The sequence below is a fragment of the Anopheles marshallii genome, chromosome 2, assembly GCF_943734725.1.
Source record: "Anopheles marshallii chromosome 2, idAnoMarsDA_429_01, whole genome shotgun sequence".
Taxonomy (NCBI): Eukaryota; Metazoa; Arthropoda; class Insecta; order Diptera; family Culicidae; genus Anopheles; species Anopheles marshallii.
This window is the reverse complement of record NC_071326.1, coordinates 89822629-89845262: the sequence shown is the minus strand read 5'-3', so window position 1 is coordinate 89845262 and position 22634 is coordinate 89822629. Positions and strand designations below refer to the sequence as shown.

The following is a 22634-nucleotide window of genomic DNA, read 5'->3' as shown; positions in this document are numbered from 1 at the left end:
ACCAGTCGTTTAGTGGAAACGGATTTGTCTTTCGCCTCGCAAAACAGGCCTCCACAGACGCTGGTTTACTGTCGATCGTTATTTTATCCCGACTTTTTCGGCAGGTCAACATATCCGGGAGGTGTTTTAAAGCCCGAATAGAAGTCATTTACACATTTTACGAACCAAACGACTTTCAGAATCAAACCAATCGACTACGGAGTACAAAGCAGTTCGGAGTTGTAATTCTTATACTGTTATAAAACTGTTATACTTTAAAGTTCGCTATGGTGCGTTAGCATCGTCCATCAAAACCAAGTCTCAGTTAGTACTTTACGTTAAGAATTGCCCAGTTCCGACCTATTTTCGTCCAACAAACGCCAATGTGGGTACATATTTGGCACTGATTCCAATCCATTGTTCCTCTTCTCGCTGCATCCACTCCCGGGTATGTCGTCTCAGTGTAACCCCCCATCCACCCATGCTAACGCACCGTTCAGAGCACCGCATAAGACATGTTCGCGAATAGCATCGCGAGACACACCCGTCTTAAGGCTCGCGTACACTACCACACGCCTGGACGGAAACGTGTCGTTGCCGCGCAATCGGAGGAGGGAAAGCTTTAGCAGAATGTCTAATTTATTCTAATCAGCTCCATTATTACGGACTTAAAGGTGACACATTAAACCTTCCTAAGCTGGTGTGTCCGTACCGTGTGCGAGCGCTGTGTGCGACCCACCGGTCCACCGGAGAGGGTCTCCCAAGACCCGGCTGTCGTGAAGTTGCTTCAAACGGTGTGATTTACCGCCTGACCCAGAGCGCTATTGACAAATAGCTGAGCAGCGTCGTTTGCGTCATGCGTTTCGTTTCACTAACAATCCTTTTTTACATACCGGAATGTACACTACGGCGGGTTCAATTTTTAACACGCCACTACACGTTGCTAACATTCACAGTTGGCCATATTGGTTGAACTGGCCCCAGTGGCTTACGGTTAAGCTAGTCAATGTTTTAGAGACTTTCGCTGATCTTCCATGTCTACATGCCCTTGCCGAGATGTCACTCACGCCGCGAATATGGTTTCGCGCACCAACCCCCTTTTTTTTTGCAAGGTGCGGACGAATTTTGCTCTCCTCAAATGATTCGCTGCAACCGAAAAGAAAAAAAAGACCGAACGTAAAAGAACTCCAACTCCTTAAAATAGAGACACCCATAGTTGACATGAGTTTAAATTAGCATAACGCGCATACCATGGAATGACTCTTGCCATCCATCCATCCAAAACCGGAAGTAAGCAGAGTGAATGTGAGAATGAAGCAGAGGGAGCAGCAGTAAATGCAAAACAAAAAAAAGAACTCGTACAAATCACCAACCCCTATAAAATACGTAACGAGTCGAAGAAAAACGACCACCAAACCGGATTCGGATCGTTTCGCAGATCGACCCTCTTCTTGGCAAAGCTTCTGGGCAAGACAGATATTTTGCTCTCCAAACATTCACGACCTGCGTGCGTGCGAGTGTGTGCCTGGATGGCATTTTATGTTTATGGCGTGTTTGCTCTCTTTGTTGCTCCTCTGCCGTGAAAACCGAAACGGGGCGCATCGGATGGGGGGTCGCGAGTTCTCAGGCTACACCTTCCCCCGAAAAAGGATGCGAATGGCCGAACCGATGCGTGATAAAAGCATGTTTATCATTCGCTCGCGCGCAGGGCAAAGAATTACAGCGACACGAGCGTTGGAGACACACAAGCGGACATGTAGAAGAACAGAAAGGCATCGAATAGTAGTAGAAGAATTTCCATTCTTCTAATGAGATTAACACCGATTTGGTTGCGGATCTTATGCTGCGCTGTTTTTCCACCGACCGATCGATCGAGCTGTTCTGTTAGCATCCGCATACGACTCGTCATGCTTGAAGTGGTGTGATCGTGTGTTTTTGTTTGCTTATAAGACCGGCTTTGAAACAGATGCGCTAATTAATACCAGCATTTAGCAAAGTAAAAACGACGAACAAATGGCTATAAACGTAGCATCAAAAGTGATAAATCGATGCAGAAACATGTGACCGCGAAAATATCGCGGGCGCCCAAAATGTCACACAGCGTAGCTGGCGTCAATTGCTGATATTACTAGCATTTCCATTCTGAATCATCACACAGTCTTTTAAATATGGTATTGTGTGGAACTTTAAGTAACGCGAACTCCGCAATCGAGAGAACCAAACATAGATTCTTAATTGGTCCTCCAAGCTTGAAAAATGGCAAAGCCAAAAGAATGTCAAAATGGCTAGCGCCTTGCGGTGATCCTCACCGCATCCCGACACACAATCCCGATCGAGCTTCAATTAGTTTATCTGCCCTTATCAGCTGAAGAGAAAACCCTCGTGCTATTCACACACGCTTCACCATCTAAAAACCGCGCCCTGCCTAACGACGATGAGTCATTGACACAACGGCATCGGCAACAACCGAACGAGCCACAGTTTTAACGCCTTATTTTGCGCAGCTCGGAAGATCGCACCGTTCAGCATAATGATGGTCCTGCGCCCATGCCACAGCCACCCGTTGCGAGATGCCCGGGCCGTGTCGGCCGTGCGCCATGTTGCTTCTAAATTATGTGCTTCCATTTCCTTTCTGTACCGATCTGCTATGCGAACCCATTGTACGTTCGATTATCGTTTTTGACGTGTTATCGTTTGTTTTGCCTGTCCGTTTCGACGTTTCGATCACTCGCTGGAAATGCTGGATTTCCTACCCGGGGAGTGTGCGAGAACCACGGACTCCGGCCACAGAGTTTATTGCCATTCGAGTTTCTCGAGTCTTGCTTTTGATTTTTTCGCGCGCGCCCTCCCCATTCCAGCGCACCCGCAAAATGTTTCTCTCTATGATTTTCCATGCAGGATGATGATAATAATAATCATATCGTTTGTTATGTTCCAAGCATGCTCACGAACGGATGAGCCCCGGTCTTGTGCCGCTTACCTCGCCCCAACCAAACCCCCATCGGGTGGTTGTGGCAGGGAAGAATATACATAAAAAAAAACTTCGGTAATAGCCGATGGGAAGGTGATCGATCGGTCAGTCGATGGGACGCGATCGCAGGCATGTGTAACACTGCTGTAGCTCTCTGTTCATTCCTCCCACCGAACCGAATGGGCGATCAATTTAGGCATATCCGTCTCGGATTCGAATGCTGATTGGATAGGGTATTGCTGTTAGTCCACGAGGATTCTTCCCGCGCAAGGCACCCGCACTGTAGGAAAAGAAGTGATGTAGCCGATGCATGAGACATTTACTGCGAAAAGCATTATGCTCATTATCACATCGCGATCACGAGGATCGACAATCCGTTCTCATAACGATGGTTCCTTCGTGCATCCTTAGACAGCGCTTAACGCATTTTTTAAGCATTCCTGAACTGATACAAACGGTATCGTCGATTAAGAAGGATAGTTTATGTCTTTTTGTTGCCATGATGATCGACCACCCATGCTTGTTGTTCTCACATTAATGAAGCCTGTTTTCTTTCTCCTGTTTGCTCTAAAAAAGGCTGTTGAACATTTTTGAGTGTCATTGAAAGAATTGTCAGTCTTTGGCAATACATTTATCGTTAGTCACTAAAGTTTAGACCAGCAAGATCACCATTTTCGTCGTGTGGAATACCATTCCAAGACGAAGCACACCTTCAGACGGTTCATACCTTGAGATCACTTTAAAATCGAAAGCTCAGAAGGAACTTCTTCGAAAATATGGCGTGGGAGTTGATGCTCGCAACAAGAGCAATCTACTTAGACATTCTTACACTTACTTCAAGCTCTGATATCTGTCCACAAAAGAGAAGATATTGTAAATTCTTGACCTTTAATATAAACACGAGGTGCTTCACGACCTAGTCGGTGCACAATAGGATTTCTGCAATTGACGATTCATTTGAGCTCTTGTCTCTACTTTCCCGAGAACTCCTACAAACAACCACTAAAATGTGTACACTTTTGGATGCACTTTTAGATAAATACACCTTAAACACTGTTTCTTGAATTAAAAAATAGTTTCTGTAAGAATAGAAACAAGGGCTTTGCCACGAGTGCGATTAGTTTCAAAGTGCAATTCTCGTGCATCCGCCACGATCGACTGCAGAAGATGAATACTTTTGGTCAAACAGGTAGCACTTGATCACATTCCACATCCACAGGGGGTAGGGAAGGTGTGCGAGGGGTTGCAAGATCGCTCCTCATGTCATAGGTGCCATGCTATGTGCGCATGGTGCGATAAGTCTCCGACTCCGGTGCAGAAAAGTGTTGCATCGTGTTACGTTCACGGCAAAGAAAATGCAAAACAAACACATGCACCCCACAGATGTGCAGCTGTATCGAAGACAAGGTTAGGTGGCTCCGCTCCGTCATCCATCACACCCTTCAGCGCCCAACCGACGTATGTGCTCGATGCATAAATAATCGTTTACAAATGGTTCACTTCATTTTATTGATACATTATGGGTGCGCTCTCTTAAATCAACTCCATCGATGCCGCCATCGCGCTAAAACTGGGGTTGCAAACTCAAACGCGCGCCGTTCCCTTACTGCGCGACCCGCGGTACCGCTTTTTTTTGCCCCAGACTTGCCATGCGACACCAGCATTCCCGCTTTCCCCCGCCATTTTCATTCGCCCACGAAACGTTGCGCTCCAGCCAAGATTAAACCGAGCGCGCTCGGAAAGGAGTTGTATCGAGAACGGTTTCGAGAGGACGCTGCGGACGCCTTTGCCAATGCCGAACATATGGCAGCAGTTCGCGGGGTACGGTTCGATACTTAACATTTTACATACATTGCATTTTAAGCCGAGCTCGAAACCGCGTGAGTGGTGCGTTTCGCCCGATTACGGGTCCGTGCGTACAGCGTTTTAGGAGCTGCTGCTGCATTTTGTCGCACCGCTAAGACCGAACTGTATCGTCTCGAGGCGGCCGAAGGCAGCTTAAGAGGCCTTGCGTCGTAAAGCACACAACCTTACCGACACTCGTCGATGATCCATCTCGACCCATTTGCCTAATCACGCACACGAGCACTGCACATTCCCACCGTGTGCGCACACTCCGTATGGCGGCAATGGTTGCAGCCCATTTCAGGCTAGAGTCAGGCTCAAGTGGCTAGAGCCACTCCAGGGCACTGCCAAGGATACTCCTAAAAGTCGGATCAAGCACACACCTGAGTGTTGGGCGTGGGGGAAAAAAGAAAATCACAAGAAAAAACAAAACAAATATTTACCCCGTTACACAGCCGGGCCCCGACCCATTCTGCCCTGGGCCGTTGTGGTGGAATCGATGGAAAGTGTTCCTATATACGCGGGTCCCAGAGCAGAAGCCGAATGCAAGCCGACGCAATGTAAAACAATCTTTCCAACACTCGGAAACACGTCGCCGCATAGGTGGCCGCTGAAGTGCTGAAGGCTCTTGAGGATAGAGAACTGGGAGGAGACGAAGATGACGCACGGAGGAGGAAACCCTCGGCACTGTATGTATGTATAGGCTACGGCCTAACCGTTTGAGACACGAGCGTTTGATCTAAAATTCGAACGCCCGAGCGACGCGAAAAACCTCCGCTGCACGCGAATTGCAGAATTGCACCGGGGTGACGTAGTGCACGCTGTCAGCTCCGTACGAAAGCAACGCAGAAAACGGAACAGTGGAGTTCCGAAAATATTTCAAAACACCCTTTTTTGTGCGTTTTGCGTGGTCGTAAATTATCCTTTCGGTAGAGAGAGAGAGAGACACAGAGAGACGATAACCAAAAACACACACTCGCAAGGAACTCCGGGTGGAGCGAACCTCAGAACTTGAATTCCCACCAAGAATTCGTTCCCTTTCCTCCGAACTGGGCATGGTGTTGGTGGGAGGCGGTGAAGGTAGCGGGTGAATGGTTCGAGATCGGGCGAAAGCGAATCATCCAAAGTGAGGTGAATAAAAACACCTCCGGCGATAGCGAAACTTGATCCGATGACGAGGAATAAGGAATGGCCGACAGGCCGAAATGGTAAGGTAAGTACGGCACTGGAAGGGCGGCCCGTTAACGAGTGTGCGGTCAGCGTGTTGCCCCTCCGTCTACTTCTTCCCCACCACCCGTCCTCTGCACGTCGCCAGTGATCCGGTTGTAGGGCTCGTTAGAAGAGTTGAGTTGGGTCAATTAGCACATGGTGAAAACAGCTCCAACACTGATGGATGGAACCGAAGCGGTTTGGCCACGCGGAGCCTCGCACATGATCGTGGCGTAGGCATACAGCTGCAATCGTGTTGCGCTGTTGGGATGCAGAGAAAACAGCCACGCAGGGAAGTAGAAGAACCCCTAACAACAACGCCATTCTTCGCCATCACATTGCAGATCACCGCTTTTACCATGGCGCTGGCGATGAGAGCATGCGATGGGACGCGCACAGAATGGACATCGGGTTTGCCGAGCGCTCACCTCAGTAACGTCGTGGCCACGGTTTCGCTCTGCACGACGATCTCGAACGGTCGACCGAGTTGAGAACGATCATCTGTGTAAGCTTTCCCTGCCAGCCCCAGAAACGGGTGCCGCTGCCCGCGGGACGGGGCGATGCTCGACACCCGGGACTCAGCACTCCGGTTGGATAATTAAGTGAATGATGTCTAATCGAGCGTAATAATTTTTATGCTCTCTCTCGGGGAGGTTTTTTTTGTTTTTGTTTCGTCCGGTTGTTCTTCATCATCGCGTCGGGGCGTAGACGACCGGAGAGTACCCTTCCACACTAGGTGCGTGTGCAACATGACCCAGGCCAGGAACCGCAGCAGAAAGAATCGAACCCTACACCCTGTCCGGCATGCCAAGACACGGAGACGTCAGCTTCTGCTGTTTTGTTTGGCTACCACTTGCTGCGTTTGCCATTGATACCGTTTTGCCGTTTTGGTCTTAGGATAATTTTCTGGTGCCCAGCTCCTGCCCCTGCCGTCGCCTGCGCACAGTCGCACAGGTTCCGTCGGTCTGTTACTTAACGCGTTTCTTCGCACTCGTTTGCGTTCGGTGCATCGTTGCCATCGGTCGTCTGAGATGATGACCGACCGTAAAGCGATGCGCGTATGCCGTGGAAACACAATTTCTACCACTTTGGCCAGCCTCTCCACAGCGCTCCGTCCTGCTGTTATCGGTTTAATTTGAGACAATTATCTATATACGGCGCATACCTTGACAAGGAAATTGGTTGCTCTTTCGAGGTCGAGCGGCTTACAACGAAACTGCATCAAGAAGTGTCAAACCGATAAGTTCAATGAGCTCGTTTGCCCATCATCGCTTTTATCATCGGATCGGACCTGGCGCCATGGGAAACTGGAAGTTCTAATGGCGATGCGTGCGGATGCCCGTTGCATCATAGTACGAATGATTCGCTAGCAGCGGGCCGTAATCGATAATTGACTTCCTTTTTGTGCAAATTTTGCACACACGCAAGCGACACGCACCGCATGCATAAACCCGACGAACAGAGGGGCCCCGGTTCGCCGCTTGATGCAGCGAGCGGTCGCAGTGACTCGCGCGACCAACGCGTCATTGAAGCCAATCGTTATGCATGCCAATTATCAACCTAACCCGAGCGAATGCAAGTGCATCTCGGCACTGCCCATCGTGCTGTGTCGGCCGACCATTGTGCGACGGTACCCAAAATGGCGCGGACCGAGCATAAAATCAAAAGGGAAGCCATACCGGAAAGCGAATACTGACTCGCTTCCTGGGCGGAAGGCATTGCGCAAATCACGACCCTGCATCGACCAGAGCGGTGCAGCGGTGTTGCGCAGAATCGAACGATCGCCGAAGTTCTGTCTCTGTCGTGCTCTCGCTACTCCACTTACTGACGAGATGCAGGGACCGGTGACCCATTGTACCCCGGTGGACAGCCAAGGACAAAAAGGACCACAATGAAAATGCGATGCAGTTCCGTGCATCCGTGCCCCGGTTTCTTACGGCAGAGACTGCTCCGTCAGCCCGATGACGCAGCCCGTTTTGCAACATATTATTGCCACGGTCCCAACCCTCCGCGCGATCGTTTCCAGGCTCCAAAGCCGTACGCTAAGAAAGAAATACATAGTTTTGCAGCATCCACGGGGTGCATTTTGCGCCATTTTTTTTTTGTTGTGCTGTGCGCCTCCGCTTCGAAGGCGTGTTGCGTCTGTCGTCTTCTCGTTTCGTGAATAAATTATAATTATGCACTTACAGCCATTGTGTGTGAATTTCAATTACGCTTAAATTGTTTTCAATGGGTACAACACCACGGTGTAGCAAACTATCTTCGAAACACGATGACGGTGTGTGTTTATTTTTCCCTTTCCCCAGGTCCCTCGGGCTGGGTTCCCCTGGGTGCAAGAGGTAAGTCGATGAGTCAGGATTTCGACTTTAATCACGGTTCTACTACGGACCGGTGGCGACCGGAAGTACTTTTCTTTAAGATTGCCTCCACAACCGCAGCAGTAAGATTTTTCCCTATTCTACCAACAAAACCACAAACCGATGCTGCCCCGAGATGGTTGATTAGTATGGTAATGCTGCGCTTGGCTGTGCTCCACCTAATAGTGCTCCTGCCGCTCCAACTACCCGATACCCCGCACCGTCATCTGGCCGAACTGTTTCCATCGACTCTCCCAGCCGATCGCGAACGGAGCATTCGAACGATCGAACACCAATCGGTTTACTCCTCCCAAACGGCCCAACAGATCGGATATGGGAAATTATGGACCTTCTGAGGTTTCGCCTCACCACGGACTCCCGGACGTTTCTCATAATCACCGTTTGTTGGCTACTCCTCCATCCATCTGCATCTACACCCACCAACTACCGCCGCCATACTAGCAGCGTTGAAAAAAAAAACGCTCTCGTTTGTAAGCATCTACATACATGCTGGCTGGTGGTGAATATCACTAATCATTCCTTGCAACGATTCTGGAGCTGACCCTGCAAAAACAACAGCAGAGAATAAAAAAAACGCACACACCCAATCGCATGCAGAAAACACTGTTTCCCGCGTGCTGGTAACCTCTTCGGTTTCGAAAGCTCTTCAGCTTCAATGCCAAATGGAATTGATGGACCAGCTACGGCTTCTTGCGGTATTTAGTCATCTATATATCTGTTTGTTTTTCGTACGCTCCGTGAGCGCTGTTGGAAATGAAAACATATCAATCGTCCATTTATTTTATTTACCCAACACCATACAGGTGGGGGGGTGAATTCAACACTCGTGCGCGCACCATGCGATCATGTGCGTCCAGGTGCCCGTTTTCGGCTAGCCCGAAGCGCCTGGAAGTGAACGATGATGACGACGATCACCGCTCGGTCCGTCTTTTATCCTCGGTGACGGTGTACGTGACACAAGGTTCAAAGAGACTACCGCACAACTACCATACCCAGTGGGGAGTGTGTAGTGCAGCTAACCACTGTGTCGCACTCAATGATGTCATTGAGCCGCTGCCGACTGCCACCGAGAACTGAGCGAAAATTTCATCCTAAACAGGCAGACGTCATCGAAGATAGTCATCGAGTATTTGAGATGCTAAGTAAACTCGATCTCTTAGCATAGTGAGTTGTACTCGAACTTTGCAGCATCTCCAGTGTGGGTTCAAATCTCAGCTGGAGCTGTGTTGTATGGTAAGTAAGAGGAGGGACACCTTAGAATTCTAGGAATAGCAATGAAAAGCGAACTCCTTACCTGGCAATCTATCTTTGCTTGTAATATCCGCTATTAAACTGGTAAAATAAGATCTCTCTTAGTCAACTTTTGCTTTCTCCCTAGAAGCTCTCGTGTGTGGCCACCCATCACATGCTACACTGGCAATTAGCCACGTGTTTACGCACAACGGTTCTCTCCGTACACGCCCTCATGCAAGCGACCAGTTCCATCGAATGTCATCGAACGACGATCATCTGGCGATCTGGCGCCATCGCTGTTTGGGCGGGGTGCTGCAGCTACTGCACCAATCGTTGTGCGGTGGGTCCAAGTGCTGCAAAACACTCCGCTCACCAGCCATGACAACCCCACCGCATGCCGAAAACAACAAACAGCAGTCTCGTACGTCGTCGCGATGCGTGGGCCGGGGCGCTTGTTAATGTCGTTAACTGCACTGCCACTATATGTCAAACGCAACACACCAAGCGCGTAACTGCAACGTTGTGGAGCTCAATCAACGAGTTACGCAGAACGCGAAAGAACGGGGGGAGCGGTTGAGCAATCGATCCGCACCAATGTTCTTAACTACGAACTGCGGCGAATGGGTCAAAGTGAACGCATGCACAACCAACACATGCGCTATGTTGCAAAAAGATGTCCACGATCAAGCACTTTGTAGCTAAAACAGAGCACCACTCGTCGGTTCTTTCAAATCATCGTTTCGGTTTTCATTTTCAAGCGCATGTGTGGCAAATCTTGAGATCACGAAAATCTATATATTTGTCTAAGTTCGAACCTTTTCTGGCTGATAACTCTCAACAAAATTGTATTATTGAATTGATTCGCAAAAATAACACCCAACGAATGCGTTTCCAATTAAAACCCCGCTTGGGAAGGGGTGTCGAATCGAAACCCCCGGCCCTCCATCTCCATCGTCCGGGACCATCCGTCTCCATACCGCCCGATACAACATTCGGTCGATTTCAATTTAAAACGATCGTGGTGAGTTTATTAGTATCAATTGGCGGTGATTACTCTACCGTACCGTGCTGGTTTCTTTTATTTCTCGTGCCCAACAGCACGCGCTGTATCGCGGGTGCCAGTCTTACAACCGACACCACAACTAGCTGGTCGGTGCCATTCAAATTCCGAGCATCAGAAACCAACAGACGCGCTTCAAAAAAGGTAAGCAGACGCTTTACGTAATGCGTCACAGTCATCGCAAACGGTTTGTGGGGAGGGAAACGTCAAACGCCACGTTGACATTGTGTTAGAAATATCCGAAAACATGCTCACGGTGCGTATTGCGCATGAACGGCATCCCACGAGGAGTAGGTGCTTGTGTGAAGTTGCCCGCAAACCATGAGCATTGATTTACCAGCGCCCTTTTAACATTAGCTCGGTCAATCGGTGCGGTCCGGTTCTAATATATTCACTGGTGAAATATTCAAACTCTTGGTGCTATCATCGTCCAGTCGTCTAATTCGACAATTTTCTACCAAAAACCATCCTTCCAGGGCACTCGAAGGGAACGGTAGCCAAACTAAACTCGTGATACTTCTACAGAGCGTCCACGAGGTCCCTCCTGCCAGTAAGGTGATAGAAAATACGACCGAAGTTGTTGTGTTTGCCACAGGGATTTTCTGCCCCAAAACCGTGATCGAGAGCTCGGGGGTAGAACATCTGAACGTAAGATATAGAAACTAAATTCATCTGATAAGCAACACCACGTACTTAATGGTCGTTTCATCGATTTTCTTCACCAGCGTAAGCGCAGCTACAGCTGGCAGGCCGCATCACTCGGCCCGTACGGGACCTGCATTAATAGCTGGCTGCCATGGCAACACTGCTGAAAGCTTTCGGTCGCTTCTTCACGAAGCATCCTTTGGCGGGAAATGGACTCGTGTATGGGACGCTGTACGTCGGTGCAGAATTTTCGCAACAAACAATTACGCGAAAGTTCTTGGTGCGTATTAATGCAGTAGACGGTACGAACCTTTACCTCAACAGTTGGCTATTTTGTATACTTGTAGACCGACCCGCCACAAGATATTGATCGACCAACGCTAGCACGATACGCTGTCATGGGAACGTTCATATATTCCCCAATACTTTACAACTGGTGAGTATGCTTCCGATCGCCAACGCCACTCAACTAATGCAACTTCCAAAGCTACATGGAACGCGTAAACAAAACTGCACTTTTTAATCAATAATTTCTTTTCTCACCACCTGTTTTCATTCCAATGTGAACTCGATTTATGGTTTTTTCTTTTTTCATTTTCACATATCCTTTTATTTTCCCGACATCGCTCAACGCTGCATGCCTTTTTTCCCCGTTCCGCCCGCGTGGTGCAGAACAAAAGTAAGAATTTGACTTTCCACCATCAAATCGCGCCATTCATTATTCGCCATTGCTTGCCAATCATTTCCTGCACGAACGAGGATCAAGGATGTTTGCGGGTACCGTTTGCTCGCCGAAGGTAATTTAATGTTGAAATTGAACATGTCCTGTTAATGGTTTGTCTGGTGCTGCTATTTGAAGGACTCCAACGGGGGAGAAACGAAACATGTTGCCCAAAAAACACGTATTAATGCTGCAAACGATCGTGTGTTTGCTTTCATATTTCCGAATCCCTTTGCAGGTACAAATGGTTAGATAAAACCTTCCCCGGCACTGCCAAACGTATTATAGTGAAAAAATTGCTGCTGGATCAGTTTGTGCTAACTCCTCCGCTGCTAGTGATATTCTTTACCGGTTTGTATCACATTTCTCTCCTTCAAATACACCCATGCAGTGTTTTTAATACTGCCCTTCTTCCTTTGCAGGAATGTCCCTAATGGAACAACAATCATCCATCACCGAAGAGTGCCGTCAAAAGTTTGTGCCGACGTTTGCACGATCCTGCCTGTTTTGGATACCGGCCCAAACGCTCAACTTTGTCCTCGTGCCACCAAAGTTCCGCGTGGTTTACGTGGGTTCATGTGCCTTCGCTTGGGTGAACATTTTGTGCTGGGTTAAGCGGCAAAAGATGCTCAGCACGAATTAATGCACTCGTCAGCGTCATATTATCAAAAAGAGCTACGCAAAGCGTTACAAAGATAGCTATTAGATAGGGAAAACTAAGGTCAAACAGATTTTCAATCGTACAATCTACCAAAAATACGCTCTCGCATAGCATACAAGCGTTTAATGCTGCTCGAATCACGACATAAGTTACCGCGTAAACGATGAGATTATATTTACTACTGTTAATATAAATAGAAATAAAATCCACAAATGATTAAATAATCGCTACCATGAATCAGGGACGCGTGTTAGACAAATGGTTCGAATCATTTTTTTTTTAAACGCGCGAGGAACATTATTACTATTGCCCTTCCCCGAGTCTCCCTTAAGCCATTGGCTACACGTTCGTTCTACATCAGCTAGCATATTGTAAATAATGAATTGAACCGTGCAAGACAGTTTTTGTCCATTTTCTCCACTTTCTCGCACTGGAAGCCATACGCACGGGACAGCGTAGACGGGCACGGCTACACTAATATTAGCCACGATTTATAAAAATATTTCACACCATTCTTCACCACGCACACACGAACCGCACACGTTGTTGGGTCCGCCCAACGCTCACTGAGTTAATACCGAGCTCCCAACACAGAGGGTGAAGCGCGTGGAGTGGATTCCGGGGTAATCTTAATGCCACACGGCTGCTCCTGGAGGTGTGCTGCACGTGAGAAGCGAAGGTCCTAATGGTCGTGCAGACCCGTGGGCTGGACTTCGACAACGCATTTCACCGTTGTAAACAAAACGGAAAAATTGATTATAAACAAATGATTTTACTCGATCGTATTTCGCTCTCATCACCTCACTCACCGTGGGCATGGTGGGGCGAGCTGATATGGAACGCGCGTAAAATGCACCCAGGAAACTCTATCCGTGATGCACAGTGATGTACACTCGCGCAACACTATTTAAACTGTTTTACATTGCTGACTTTTTTGTGTGCAATATTTTAAATATTAATCAGGCTAAGTTTAATCAATTTAATCCTCAACAACTGACTATATTTAGGAAAATGTTAAAATTAACCAGTTAAGGAAATGATTGCCATTGGTTGCGCTTTGCTTGCACACGGATGTACCTGCTCAGCATCTCACGTCAGCGCCCCCTTGTACCCACCCCTTCCAATCTCCCCCCAATCTCCCCCAGCAGCATCTATTGTGTATAATAAAAAATTAAGAATAACAAAAACAACACAGCTTCCAGTCGAGCTCGATCGTTTCAAAACCCACTACACCAACAAATATGATCGTCTAGCACGATCGTAAGCCAACAGAGTCGCTTCGCGAGCACGGGAAAAATCAACCCGCTAGAAGCCGGGATGCGAGGAAGATGAACGCGAGCGAAGATGAAAATATGCACAAGCTTCGGAGCTAAGGACGGATGGGGGCAGCCGGACAGTGGGGCACAAACTGTACGTAAAGTCCGAGGGATGTACGATTTATTTAACGATCTAGCGGACGATGGACGCGCGTATTTAGCGCCTCAGACTCCGTCTGCTACCGTGTGCGTACACGCACCGGGTGTAGTTTATGTACACACGGCAGGGAGTGCGGGAAACCGCATGGCGCAGTTTTTCCCGCCTCCCTCCCCCAAAAAAAAAACCGACCGCACGCATTTTCCGTTGACCGATCGTATAGTAATTGTGGGCGAAAATAAATTCCCACCCTTCCAACCCCGGGGACCCCACCCATGCTGTGGTGGTGTGAGGTCTGAGGTGTCTGAAAGAAAACGTGCAGCGAAAATGTTTAACCGAGCAACGTAATCAGTAGGACCCAACGGGAAAGGCGATTTATTTGTTTTGTTTTATTCTTCTGCTTTCCTTTCCTTCGCAGCACGAAGGCTTGGTTGTGGTACGCATTTCGTCCACGGACTCGATAAAGATCGACCCATGCAAGCAACGTTTTGGGATGTACGCTGCGTTAACGGAAAATAAACAACGCTTTCACGGCAAACCTCGTGCGACACTGCCCGCACACACAGTGCTGCACGTGTTTCATATGTGTCCACGTTTCTTCCGCCATTTCCCCCGTTTTCTGGTGCGAATATATGACCACCACCACCACCCAAGAATGTGCGATGTTTCATCGTCAAAGCTTACTTCGAAAATTTGGATCTAAAAGTACACTAAAATACCACCGTAACCAGGTGCGATGCGTAATAGCACTGCACTGTTCCAATAAAGCGGCCGCCTGGTCGCTCTTGACAACAGGATTAAAATGGCGTTGCTCGGCACAACGTTTTCGACGTTCTAATTTCAAAAGGCTTTTCAAGCTTTAATTGCAATTATGTTGTTTCAATGACATGAAACGTTTCATTAAACTGCTGTCAAAAAAATCTGCTGTTTCGGCCCAAAATCTAAACGCCCCAGTAATCTACAAGTTCATCCTCGGGTCAACAAGTCAGTGAAATAATTGATTCTCGGAGCTTATCTATATGCAACAAGTCGGCAACATTTTTTATACCATTTCACGACTTTTAATATATAATATGTGTATTATACATCGTCTTAAGTAATCTTTTCTTAATGCTCGAACTTTTTCCGCCTTCCTTTTCGCTCTCTATCCCCCTCTTTATCGCTCTGTCTCTCGCGCACAAATACTGTTAGTAGCATATTCTAGCGGATCATAGCCTGCAATGGTTTTACTTGTTGTCTTTTTTCGTCGCCATCGTCGCAGAATTGATAAGGATTCCTACCGTAGGCCGCAACGCTTTGGTCCTCCCGTCCACGGCACACGTTCTCGGTTATGCACATCAAGGAAAAACATACCACAAAGCGTCCGAATTGCAGTCGCAATAGCCGGGAACCGGGGACATGTAGTCGCAACATCAATAATTTAATATACAATTTTCTAAGCTTCGTCCACAGCCTGCGTTGAAGCCTGCGCCCGGTGTAATGGAACGGTCCTACGGTAGAGAAGCTATAAAAACCCGCCAGCAACATTTCATTCCATTTACTTCGTCCGCGGCGGGTCACCTGATAACAACCGTCCTATTGCCGTACTGTGCCAAGAAATAAACATCCTTACACACTACATCCTACCCCGTAGTATGGTGCCGTGAGCGCCTCGAATTGTTTCAATCAACAGCTGATTGTCGGAACCGGAGCTACCGCAACTGACCTTTACTTAGTGATTCTTGTGGCATTCAGTCGCGTATCATCGCTATTTGGGTGAAGTGTGAATCTAGTCTTGTTCGGCACGTTGATAACTTGCTGCCACCGGCACACCGATGGCAGACGAGGCGACCACCTTCTTCGACTGGGCCTCAACCCAGGGTGTTTCCATTTGGGAAGTCGTCGCACGCAACTTTACCCACCATGGACGATTCGGTCCGGTGCAAATCACGAATACCGTGCCGCTTTTGCAGCAAGAAGATCGACTCGATCTGCTCCTATCGCCCGCGCAATTCGGACTACTCTCGGGTGTAGTGTTATTTCTGTTCCTGCGGCACAAACTAGCGCGATGGAAGGAGGAGCACAGTCATGTGAAAATTACCAACAACGACGACTTACGTCGCGTGGTTTATACCTTCCTTACCTTTCTCGAGTTCCTAGTGATATCGCCGATTCTGGTCACAATTCTACTCACGTTCCAAATGTACCGCTTTGTAATACAGACAGTATTGCAACATCGTCATGGGAAACATTTCAAAGGTTTGCTGGACGGTGCAGATGTGGTTTGGGCAATAGAGGATCAAAACTCACGGGGCATGATAAACATTATGGCGAACGTGGAGGAATCTTTTACGTCCACCGACAGCTCGATCAGTGCTGTCATTTTGCTGACACTGCGCAAACGAATATCCTCGCGGCTTATGCGTAACTATCAGCCATATCCGAAAATGTTCTGGAAGCGTAACGTCGCGCTCGGCTACTACTTTTGGTCCGATCAATCGGAGCTTACCGTTGAGGACTACATTCGCTACATGGATACCATTCCGCTTGCCGACGGTCAACGCTTCGTTGAGGAACACCAGCTGCGAAGTTTACTGAGCAAAGTTAACAATCGACACCTACCGGCGGACCATACCTCGTCGTGGGAAGTGCTGGTTGGCAAGCAACCCTTGTTTGATGAGGCACGACAGGTGCTTAAATATCCCGTACGTATGCTAACTGGCCCCAAACTGTGAACACTCAACGAACGCTTTCTAACATTTGATTTTGTTCTACTCTACTCCCTTTCCAATTAGATCCTGTTTCGCGTTCATCATTCGCTAGGTGACGGGGTAGCCCTGATGCGCCTGCTGTTGGAAGCGATTGTCGATAAGGAGGTACCATCACGCTGGAAGCATCTGTCTAAGCTGAAGGTCATGAACATCAACTACATCCTGAAACAGCAGAATGCCGCCAATCAGCATCGCCTAACGGTGGGCGAAACATTCCTCCAGCGTGTTTGGAAAAGCCTTCCCACATCGGCAGACCTCACAGCACAGAGGGACAAATTTGTCCGAATTCTCTGGACAATTTACACCGCTCCAGCGTTCTTCCACGACGTTTCCCGACGCCAGGCAGATAACAATTGCATACATGCGGTCACGATGGCCAACGAAAAGGTCGTAAGTTGGATACAGGAAGACCACAACAGTGACACCAACTTGGTCGAGATTATAAAGCGCACCAAACGGCTTATCCCCGGCACGAGATTCTCCGACGTCTTCCTCACTGCACTGTCGTCCAGTTTGGAAACTTATTTTACTAGCCAAACTAGTAAGCCACCGAAAAACCTTACAGTTGTGCTACCGGCAAGAATCGAAAAAGAAAGTATGTACAACATTCGTTTGTTCACAATATGCACATGCCGATCTTCAATTCTGTGTGCTCTATTTACAGCGCCTCACTTGAGGCTACATAACCGTTTTTCGGTAGCACTTCAGACCCTGCCTATATGCCCCGGCATACAGATGAACGATTCTAGCAGGCACTACGCACTTACCAAACGCATTCTAGCGGTTAAAAGTTATTCTGACGTATTACGTTCTTCCTCGGACTATTTGGTAAGTACACCTTAACAACTACCTCCTATTAAGGGGCATAATGCAAACTCTTGTCCTGCTCTTCGATAGATTAACTATTGGATCATGTCAAAAATGACATGCCTCTTTCCGGAGACCATACTGAGAAAGATTCTCAAAAGCGCACACAGCACGCTGGCGATCTCGAACCTACCGGGACCGCAGCAGTTGCCACGAATTCAGGGCAAGGAGCTGAAAAACCTCAGCTTTTTTATTCCAAACCTTGGTACCACCGCCGTTGGAATTACGCTTCTCACGTACGGTGGCAAACTTCAGCTTGGAATACTAGCCGATCGTGCAGTTATTCGAACGGAAGACGAAGCCCATAGCATTCTCAAGGGAACAGTGGAAGAGCTCGAACGAATGGGTCAATTACTCGAGGAAGCTTAGTTGTCTATAATATGTGATTTCTTAACTTTAGCTGATTTTTTGCAATAAAAATAAGTGAGTTTTTAACTTCAATGAAAGAGAAGATTAGTTAACATTCTTAACGAAGATAATGTAAATATTCTAAGGTGAAATCACAAGATACGCTTAACATGAAACGGTTGTTATCTTATGTTAATGTTCAATTACAAACAATATTTGGCTATTTCCTTCTGATTCTGTTCATTCAGTTACCAAAAACATCCCAAAACTTCGTACTTTCTTTCTTATCACAAACTGTTCAGGATTGTTATATCAAATATGGTGATTCTATATTTTCATACTTTCCGCAGCTGGCTTAACGAACACAATTGCTTGTATATGCGTTGTATATGCATTGCGCCACATTTGTTTTAATCTATTGCAACTATCCCACCTGTTCAAAATTCAACACAACCGCTTATCGGCCAGCAATTCCTGCAGCATATTGGTTTTCTCTTTACCAACTTTTCTCAGTTACCCATATCAGACTATCCGGAATAATGATTATCATACACCCTCGTTAACCTAACGGGTTGATTTTAGTTTTTTTTCTCATTTAAAGCACTTCCAATTATGTGGGACCGCAAGAATTTCACAATAAAATCTCTCAAATTGGGGTAAATACAAAAAAAATATACAAATCTTTAACTAAACTCTAAAATCATACTTGGATAACTGAGAATAGTTTGAGTTTCGAGAGGAAATATAGATTAATCGGCATTTTCGCACAGTGCGATAAATTTTGCGTCTTTCCACAGAGCACATTAGGACAGCGCTTGTTCACTCCAAATAAAACCAACTGAATGAAGAAGCTTGCCGAAACATGCTCCAGTGAGCCCTGCTGACTAATTGTTTACAATAGTTACCGCTTTCGCAAAGCCAATTAGCTGAACTGCTTGCAACATTTCGTATTCGCTATACCCTAATAAATGATCATGATGCATGACAAAACGTTTGAATACACTTCTCTGAATAGGAACTACGCAGTAAGATCTAGACTGGGGGTTTCGACAAAAAAAAACACATATTGCCAAAAAGAACACATAACAAAGACTAACGGAAAGGTATCTACCGTGAAGTACAGGAGATGAACAATGATTCCAGTAGTTGTTTTTCCCCTCGCCGATATTTTGCTACCCATCCACTAGCAACCTCCTGTAGCCTATGCCCCTCCACTGCGTGCACTTACTTATCTCGCAAAAAACGTCTCTTTAAAGCCAACGGTTCAACAACTTTGCGCCACGGGACAGTCTCTGATCACTAATTAGGTATTGGTTTAAACGCTTAAAATACAACGGATTAGGGTAAGCAGTGGAGGTAAATTCACAGACTTTTTGTAATGTTGTTGAATATTCTTTTCCCCCACCAGGTCTCGAGGTCGAATGGCTTAAAGTCGACTAGCAGCGGGTTGGGTGGTTCATTATAATACACTGTCGATGTGCTTGATGTTGACGAGACGGAGGACGTACTGCTGTTGGAAGATAGCGAGCAGTTCGATCCTAAAAGAGGCGTAAAATTGTCAGTAGCGGCAAAATGAAGCAAACGTTGCTCCAGTGGTACTCTTACCCGTACTGTCAGGTGAACCAGGTACATCGTAAGGATTAGAGGCTACGACCATATTCCACGCTGAAAGTAAAGAGTTGTTGAATTAATATAATAATTTTCATTGCTGCTCCAACACACTTTGGTACTGTAAGCGCCCGCCTACCAACCATCAACCCAAAACTCATTGCAAGATCACCTGCAGGAGAAGTTAGGCAAGTCTCAGACTATTTTCCTGTTGCCAAAAAGCGGTTTAAAATTGTTTGTCTCCTGATGGGAGATCCTTCAGATGCTATGGTTACAAGAACAGATACTGTGATCTGAGTGTGTGTGATCATTTCCAACAACATCATCCGGCTTTGAAACACTGCAGGCCCATTGAATGCTATACGTTAGTACATACACCCCGGAACTGCAATGTTGAGCAACGATGACGATGCAGTGTCTAGCTAGGGCTATCTGAGCGGTGTTCGTGCATGGATTGGTTGGTTGGCTGGCATCGTATTATTGCATACGTACAATCATTGATGTATTTGATGAGCTCCTCATGCTGTGGGCTAACATTCTGTTCGTACGATTGCTGCTGCTGTTGCTGCTGTGCCTTCAGATATTGCACTGCAGCAGATTTTGTGGACGCTTGAAACACAGGTCGAGGCACACTGCAACGGAAAAGAAAACAGACATGTTAAGACAAATAGCATTGCATTCAGTGTTTGTCCAGACCCGTACTCGCACAAAGTAACATTAAATATTTATTTCGCAAACCGTATACCCTTCGTGCAGCAGATCATGTTCATCTTGAAGGCAGAGAAAGTGTGGAATTTAAGGGAATTTGTTTGTCTTGGGGTAAAAGCTGTTGCTTTTATGCATGAACCCCGAACCCGGAGCCCATATTGCTACGTGAAAAGCTTCTCTTTATATTGACTCTTTTTTTTTTCGTCCCTGTTTGTGTGTCTCTGATTTACATTAAAGGTCTTGGAGCATCAACTGTCACGGCGATAACACAATGCTATTTGTTCATCCCGAAATCAGGGTCTCGCGATCCCAACGCCCAACGAGGTACCGAATGCCCAGCCATGTGAATCTGAACGATAAGACACCAAGATAAGCGGCGAAGGTATGCATTTTAATTTTATATTTACTTAAAGCGTCACATTTGATAGCGGAGAATCTGCAGGAAGTCAGAACTACACCACTCAATAGGGTAAGCCCCTTTTAGGGTTTTACAAAAACACGTGAAACAAGCGGTCTTTATTTGTTGCGCCATTGTCTATGCGGTACGCCATCTCAATACAGCCAGCGAACTACATGTTGTTTACATGTACTTTGTTTAAGGATGTGAAAATACCTTGGGTGCAATCCAATACAACTTTGACCCTCACACACGACGATCATCACGCAACCGCAAGGGAAAGCGGGGCAAATCTCGATCGTGATAATTGTAATGGTCCGTACGCTCTCTTACATGACTCTTCAAAAAGAGGCCACCTTCGGGAAGCCTTGTCAAACAAATCTATGGAAGATTTCATTACATTTTGCCCCATCAAGCTCCTTATCGCTTGCTTATGCTTTGCACATCATAAACAACCTCTTAAGATGTTGCCCTTAGCAACCGCAAGCAGGAAACGGTTGATTGATTTCCAGCGCATGCTATGGCCGAAGCCGACGAGCAAAGATATATTTCTAGAAAACACGGAATACACCCATTCCGGGACACTAGCGCCGTAGACGTAAAAATACTCCTGTCAATCATCTTCCATGCTTCGCCGCTGCTTTGCCGCGGAAACGTTATGTAAAAACTAACGCTCTTCTTAGCTCGCAACCACGTGACAGCCAGTCGGCTGCTGGGTACAACTTGGCAGGGGATGTTGAACATTTCTCAGCCTTGCACACATTCTTGTTTTCATTGCACCGTGAAACCGATTGCACCGGCATCCGTTCCAGCTACTTTCGAACAAAAAAAAAGTGAACCAGTATCAAGCATGGAAACCACGTGTAGCGCAAGTTTCACCTGCACCAGTAAATAACCGATACGGTACGCTGGTTCAGTGAACATGTGAATTGAATTAGCACCTTGAACTGTTCGAAAAAAAAACATTTCAGTTCTGAAACACTTTCTGAGCACTGCAATGCATAGACACAAATCGGGAGGAAAAAAAAATCAGTAGGCTGTTTCCGTCACATTACATAATTCCTGCTCGGGCCACACCGACAGAACATACATCAGCAGACAGTTCTTGGGTTCCAATGCATTTGTGTCCCGCTGCCGTTCTTCCTTCCATCAGCCGTTCCACATTGCCCGCCGGTGGTTAGGGGAGGGTTGTTATGTAAACTTTTGCGAACCGTTCACTCACCTGAATTCACTCGTAATATCACATTCCTTCCGGCCCAGATCGCGAAACAATTCGTATTTTTCGTAGTTTTGTGGTATTCCTGCGGTCACAAATAAAGAAAGCGCCATCAAAATACGCCTTTCATCTATTAGAATCCTGTTTCCGTTGCTTTTTTTCGGCACCAGTGCTATATTGCACAACATTGCGAGCTGAACTCGCGCACGGTTTCATCCCGCTAGCGCTTACCTCGTCTAGTTTTTGCCACCAATTTACTAGGCCCTTTCGATACCGTATACATGATTTTTCTGGCTCACGTTTATCACGAATAAACCTTTGCTATTGCAATTTCAATTCAAACAAAAATCCCTTCACGAAAACAACCCTCTTGCTCACATCAACCGAACTCACCCAAGTGACAATTTCGTATGGCAATAATGTTGAGAGATTCTCTCTGCGATTTGCCAAAGTACCGCGTGCTGCCCCCTTGAAGAAGGGTCTTCACACTGTGCCGTACTGTGGTAGCATACAATAACCCAAGTAACTTTTACGATGCAACATTTGATTCATCGCGGAATATTAGACGCTGCTTTTTATGAACTTTAATTTAAAAATTTAATATTGAGTTCACTCAGTAAAACTA

The 22634-nt window shown here is 46.9% G+C and overlaps 3 protein-coding genes across 3 annotated transcripts; 2 read left to right on the top strand and 1 right to left on the bottom strand.

Moving 5' to 3' along the window:
* The first annotated feature begins 11471 nt into the window (after window positions 1-11471).
* LOC128706910 (mpv17-like protein) lies at window positions 11472-12684 on the top strand. Its single transcript, XM_053801853.1, has 4 exons — window positions 11472-11600; window positions 11668-11756; window positions 12280-12392; window positions 12464-12684. Exons 1-4 carry the CDS (start codon window positions 11472-11474, stop codon window positions 12682-12684), a joined length of 552 nt encoding a protein of 183 aa, XP_053657828.1.
* A 3245-nt stretch (window positions 12685-15929) lies between these two features.
* LOC128708096 (uncharacterized) lies at window positions 15930-18101 on the top strand. The gene is made up of 4 exons (XM_053803054.1): window positions 15930-16799; window positions 16890-17460; window positions 17530-17693; window positions 17763-18101. Exons 1-4 carry the CDS (start codon window positions 15930-15932, stop codon window positions 18099-18101), a joined length of 1944 nt encoding a protein of 647 aa, XP_053659029.1.
* Window positions 18102-19430: 1329 nt separating this feature from the next.
* Window positions 19431-22292, bottom strand: LOC128707071 (MAPK regulated corepressor interacting protein 2). The gene is made up of 5 exons (XM_053802017.1): window positions 22241-22292; window positions 22016-22094; window positions 20181-20320; window positions 19686-19745; window positions 19431-19618 (listed from the first exon to the last, which is right to left on the bottom strand). Exons 1-5 carry the CDS (start codon window positions 22290-22292, stop codon window positions 19443-19445), a joined length of 507 nt encoding a protein of 168 aa, XP_053657992.1. The 3' UTR covers window positions 19431-19442.
* Window positions 22293-22634: the final 342 nt, after the last annotated feature.

Coding starts and splice junctions, on each gene's coding strand:
- LOC128706910 (XM_053801853.1), top strand. CDS start 11,472: ATGGCAACACTGCTGAAAGCTTTCGGTCGCTTCTTCACGAAGCATCCT. Junction 11,757..12,279: donor TCCCCAATACTTTACAACTG/GTGAGTATGCTT, acceptor ATCCCTTTGCAG/GTACAAATGGTTAGATAAAA. Junction 12,393..12,463: donor GCTAGTGATATTCTTTACCG/GTTTGTATCACA, acceptor CTTCCTTTGCAG/GAATGTCCCTAATGGAACAA.
- LOC128707071 (XM_053802017.1), bottom strand. CDS start 22,292: ATGTATACGGTATCGAAAGGGCCTAGTAAATTGGTGGCAAAAACTAGA. Junction 22,095..22,240: donor GGTGGCAAAAACTAGACGAG/GTAAGCGCTAGC, acceptor TTGTGACCGCAG/GAATACCACAAAACTACGAA. Junction 19,619..19,685: donor TGGTTCACCTGACAGTACGG/GTAAGAGTACCA, acceptor CGCCTCTTTTAG/GATCGAACTGCTCGCTATCT.
- LOC128708096 (XM_053803054.1), top strand. CDS start 15,930: ATGGCAGACGAGGCGACCACCTTCTTCGACTGGGCCTCAACCCAGGGT. Junction 16,800..16,889: donor GACAGGTGCTTAAATATCCC/GTACGTATGCTA, acceptor CTTTCCAATTAG/ATCCTGTTTCGCGTTCATCA. Junction 17,694..17,762: donor GTTCTTCCTCGGACTATTTG/GTAAGTACACCT, acceptor GCTCTTCGATAG/ATTAACTATTGGATCATGTC.